The 5,273-nt window shown below is 52.8% G+C and overlaps 1 protein-coding gene across 1 annotated transcript; it reads right to left on the minus strand.

Moving 5' to 3' along the window:
* Nucleotides 1-2,011: 2,011 nt before the first annotated feature.
* On the minus strand, nt 2,012-3,139 carry LOC108911164 (uncharacterized protein K02A2.6-like). Its single transcript, XM_018716022.1, has one exon. The coding sequence runs from the start codon at nt 3,137-3,139 to the stop codon at nt 2,012-2,014; it is 1,128 nt and encodes a 375-aa protein (XP_018571538.1).
* Nucleotides 3,140-5,273: the final 2,134 nt, after the last annotated feature.

Below are 5,273 nucleotides of genomic sequence, written 5' to 3' on the forward strand. Positions count from 1 at the left end.
TGAATTCTTTAAGGAATTACCACCAGGCCCCAGACCCAGATTCTACTATCCAGTAGAATGACTACCTTGAATTTACTTTATAAAAATAATATCTGCAGGTCCCAGACCCGCTTTCTATACCAATAGAAATGAAACAAATTCTTTTTGTAAATTTGGTACTATAGAAAAAGCGATACCGCCGCTTGTATGAGGAGCTCCGCACGCTAGTGAGGCTGCGACGCGAATGAGCTAGTGCGGCTTGGCTGCGGGCACTTTTATACGTTCCGGTACGGTAGAGCTAGACTCCGCCCACCGCACCGAAATCGACGCTGAATATGACATCCCCCCGTCGAGACAAGCGTACGGCGATCGTTTTTTCCTCTTGTACCCTTTATTGATACAAAGATCACCTGAAAAACACAACTAAAATATTACATCCAAAAACAAAATATTTACAAGTCAACAAAACAAATTCAAAAACTCTATACAAAATCAAACACAAAAAGGTACATTAAAAAAAAACAACTCAAAAATAAATTCTCCGGCGTCACCACTGTGGTGACCACCGAACCTGGTCCTGCGGGACGTCGGGCGTCGTTTTTGGCCGTGGCTGGCCAAGTCGACACCTACGGCGGGGATCGCCGTCGTCAACGAAGGTATCCACCGTGGCAGCGTGTCGGGGTGCCAGTGGACAGTCTTCCGACACGCTGATCCTATTTCCTGGACTGTCGCGCCAGGGTGCCAGTGGACAGTCTTCGGCGCGACCGCTGTCATCTCGTGAATATCGGGCCAGGGTTCCAGACTAATAACGTCTGAACCGGGTGCTCCAGGTCTTGGAATGTTGCGCCAGGGTGCCAGTGGACTATCTTCTGGCGCAACGGTCCTCGTCATGGAAACCTCAGGCCGGGGTCCTGGATTGTCGCGCCAGGGTGCCAGTGGACTATTTTCTGGCGCGACTGTCGTCATCTCTGGCGGCCTAGGGGACTCTGGGAGTCTGGGACCTGGTTCAGGCAGCGGCTGCTACCTGCCTCGTCCTCGGGAATAGCATCTCCTGATTACTATTGGCTACTGGGGGTAGCTGCATTGGCTCGGGGATGACCTGGATCTCGTCGTCAAGCAGGCAGCTCCGGCTACCTGCATATCTCCTTGGAATCGTGGCCATCTGGGTTAAGTCGTGCGATTGGTCCGTCACCGTAGGCGAACTTCGGGTCTGGCTAGTCGTACTAACGTCGAGCTCCGTCGCCCGAGCGGCCACGGCTTCTCGGAGCTCAACTCCTGGGGGCGGCGTCGATCGCGGCGGCGAAACGGCTACTATTATCACGCGTCGGCGGCTTGGTCGTTCGGCTTTTCGTCTTCGTGGCGATGTCTCGTCGGTGCGCGATGGGGGCGTTATATTAGGGTCGCGGTTTACTACAATTTCCGGCTGGTTTCCGTCGTCAACGCTGGCGTCCCGGCTCGAACCCACGCCATTTCCCAACTTTGGGGGCGCCGTTGCGTCCTGATCCGCAGGACTAGGTTCTGCGTGGCGTCGCGTTACATTCGGATCCTCCCGGTGTACCATTGCCTCGACCGTAATTTGTTGGGGCCCTTCGTCGCCGTCGTCATCGCTGATGTCCCGGCCGTCTTCGCGTCAACACTTGTTCTCCTCGCATATAGTGTCTATCAGCCTCCCGGGGCTCCGGAAACAATTGTCGTTGATACACCTCCTGTCTACGTAAGGCGCGAGTTATTCTGTCATCCCGCGGCTGCGGCTGCTCGATTACTGGCGCAGGAGCCGTCAGTAGATAAGCAAAAGGAGATCCAGCTCAATTTGCATAATTTAGGGGTGAAGAAGATGTTCAGGGCAGATTCCCTCGAAGATGTGTCATTTTCCCGCGAAGAGGGGTTTTAGATTTTGAAGATGTAAAAAAAGAAGAGGTTCCGGGCAGATTCCCGCTAGGAGGGGTCCTTTAAAGAAGATGTAAAAAAAGGTAGGGGTTCGCGGCAGATTTCCGCAAAGAAGGGTTATTTCGAGNCTTTTTTTACATCTTCTTTAAAGGACCCCTCCTAGCTGGAATCTGCCCGGAACCTCTTCTTTTTTTACATCTTCTTCAAAATCTAAAACCCCTCTTCGCGGGAATCTGCCTCGCAATGACACCTCTTCGAGGGAATCTGCCCTGAACATCTTCTTCACCCCTAAATTATGCAAATTGAGCTGGATCTCCTTTTGCTTATCTACTGCCGTCCATACTCCAGGTCGTTTCAACTCTACCCCAAACAAAATTTGCGTTGGTGTCGCTCCCGTCGCGACGTTGCGTCGATTGCGAAGCGCGAACAAGGCCTGCGGCAATTTCTTAGGCCAACCCGCCGTGTCTCCGTACACTAACGCGCGCAATGTTTTCTTTAGTTCCCGAATTCGTCGCTCCTCCGGGTTAGCCTGCTGATGATAGATAGCAGACTGTACGTGCTCGATGTGATGTGCCTCCAGGTATTCCCTCCACGGTTCAGACGTATAAGTGCGGGCGCTATCAGTTATAATCGTCACTGGATATCCATAACGAATGAAAACATCATGTAAAAACTCCACTTGATCGTGGGTCGTGGCACGACCCGTAGGTTTGGCCTCCACCCATCGCGAAAAAAGATCAGTCAACACCAGAAGGAAACGGTGGTTTAGGTCGACTCCCTCGAATGGGCCCAGGACGTCCAGGCTCACCATCTTCCATGGTGCCTGGGGTGTCCGCGATCTTAATGGCGCCTTCTCTTTCGGCCGCCCTACCTTTACCGCTGCGCACACCACACACGACCTGACCCATTCGGCAACGTCTTCATCCATTTCCTTCCACCAGAACTGCTTCCGTGCTACTCTTCGCGTTTCTTCGCTACCCGGGTGACCGGCGAACTCCGAGTCGTGGCATTCCTCCAATACCTGCCGCCTTGCAGACTTCGGGACGTACAGCTGTAACGTCTCGTTCTCCTTCCATACCAAATTTTCCCACACCGTATACTCTGTAATCTGTCGCGTCTCATCATCATCTTGTGGACCCACTAACATAATTCTATCTAGCCGCAATTTATCCCGTTGGACCGACACGTCGTCTAACTGCACTCTCTTCACTATATCAACGATTGTTTCTTGTTCCATTTGCGTAAACCAGTCTACATCCGAGTTGGTTTCCATATTTGCCAGCGAGTTTCCCGTCGTGTCGCCAAATGGCACCTCTACACTCGCTGGCAACGCTGCCGACTCTGGGCTGCCTCTGGTTACTGGGGTCCACCGGTTCGCGGTGTCCTCCCAACGTCGTGGTTGCTGCCGGCTACATTGTTCTGGGGCCCGGTGCGCGGCTGCACCGCGGCCCCGGGGTCGTTTCCCCGCTGTTGCTGCTGAGGGCAGTTACGGGCAAAATGCTCGCCCCCGCAATTGTAGTACGCTCTCGTCATCGGCGGCAGTGGTCTCTCGGTGCATTACGCGAGCGGTCTTCTCTAAGCTCGCCTTCAACTTGGCCCACGATCTCAACAAGGGCCTCTAGACTGGAGTATGACCTGCTTCGCATAATGGCTCGAGTAGCCGGACGTAGTAGCTCCAGGATATGTACCGAACGGTCCGCTGCTGTCGTAGGCGCTAGCCGTTGGAATAACGCCTATTTTTCCATGATAAATGTGTACGCGTTTTTGTCAGGAAATTGCGGACGACCGTAAAGTTGCTTGCGCAAATTCGCACGCACCGTTGTGGAATCGTACTTTGCTATAAAGCGCCATAACTTTTAAAGCCGCGACCTCCTGCGTTAAATTTCTCACCGCTTCAACTAGGACTAGACTCGTGTCCATCGTTCGCGTAGTCTCGAGTGACTCTTGATTTTGTACTTGTGGGCGCCACTGGGTTTCACGTATGGGCTCACCCAGAACCCTCGCTGGTGTCTCGTCTAACGTAAAGTCCCAAAGCCGATCCTCTGAAGCCGTAGATTGCAAAACGCGCGTCGCGGATCTGATGAATCCATCATCTAACGTGTTGTTCTCGTGTCCCCAGGTCACGTGCGCATCGCCGCTAATTCCGCCCTTATCGCGTAATTATTCCTCGTGGTTTGCACTGTGGGTAGCGCGGACATCTTCGCCATGTGACGCGCGAATATCTCCATTACACACGTAAGCCCCACGTTGGTCAGCGCCATGTGACGTCACCGCGACCCTACGTCGTAGTTGGGGGCCGTCGAAGACGATCCCCATCGCGGTTTCGTTTGCCCTGTTAGCCCCGCGGTCGACTCTGTCCCAGGCGTCGTGGTAACCGCCGACGGCGTACGACCTAGATACCGGTTCCATATTGATAAGCCAGACGCAAGACGTTGATTGTTCGCTAATCGTTGGAATTCTTTTTAAACCTTTTCTACCTTACGAAAGTTTGAGGTATACTAGTATACCTCCGGGTGACGGACCTATGGCCTCTTTTCAAAACTTGGTTTAGGAACGTTCTTTTTCCAAGGAGATCTGTTTCTTTTTCTCCTGCGTTAATTTTTTTGCCTTTATTATTTTTTCCGTATCACTTGGGATCTCTCTTTTTCCCTTATTATTTTTTTTAGTTGAATTCTTTAAGGAATTACCACCAGGTCCCAGACGCAGATTCTACTATCCAGTAGAATGACTACCTTCAATTTACTTTATAAAAATAATATCTGCAGGTCCCAGACCCGCTTTCTATACCAATAGAAATGAAACAAATTCTTTTTGTAAATTTGGTACTACAGAAAAAGCGATACCGCCGCTTGTCTGAGGAGCTCCGCACGTTAGTGACGCTGCGACGCGAATGAGCTAGTGCGGCGCGCCAATATCCTTGGCAGGAAAAATGACCTCAGATGAAGCGGGGTCGAGCGGGATTATCGCTGTTTACCCACTTCATCGCTTTAGGCCCGGACGCCTCGTAGAGGTACGCCCTTTCTCCGTCATTCCGGGCCGCCAACGCGGCCGGATTCGATCGGTTCAGGGGGCCTGTCTTGGCTGGGCCCCGCCGGATAGGGCCCTTTCTTCTGGCGCTCTTATTTCTTCGCCGGCTCGTCTGTGTAAACCCCCGGGGTTGTCGTGTATCGGTCGCAAACGACTGTCGTCGTTTGGGGGGAATATGTGTGTGTGTGTGTGTGTGTGTGTGCGTGTGTGCGTGTGTGCGTGTGTGCGCGTGTGCGGGTGTGCGCGTGTGCGCGTGTGCGCGTGTGCGCGTGTGCGCGTGTGCGCGTGTGGGCGTGTGCGCGTGTGCGGTGTGGGCGTGTGTGTCTGTGTGTCTGTGTGTCTGTGTGTCTGTGTGTCTGTGTGTCTGTGTGTCTGTGTGT

This window comes from Anoplophora glabripennis, unplaced genomic scaffold (assembly GCF_000390285.2).
Source record: "Anoplophora glabripennis isolate ALB-LARVAE unplaced genomic scaffold, Agla_2.0 scaffold831, whole genome shotgun sequence".
In the NCBI taxonomy this organism is placed as follows: Eukaryota; Metazoa; Arthropoda; class Insecta; order Coleoptera; family Cerambycidae; genus Anoplophora; species Anoplophora glabripennis.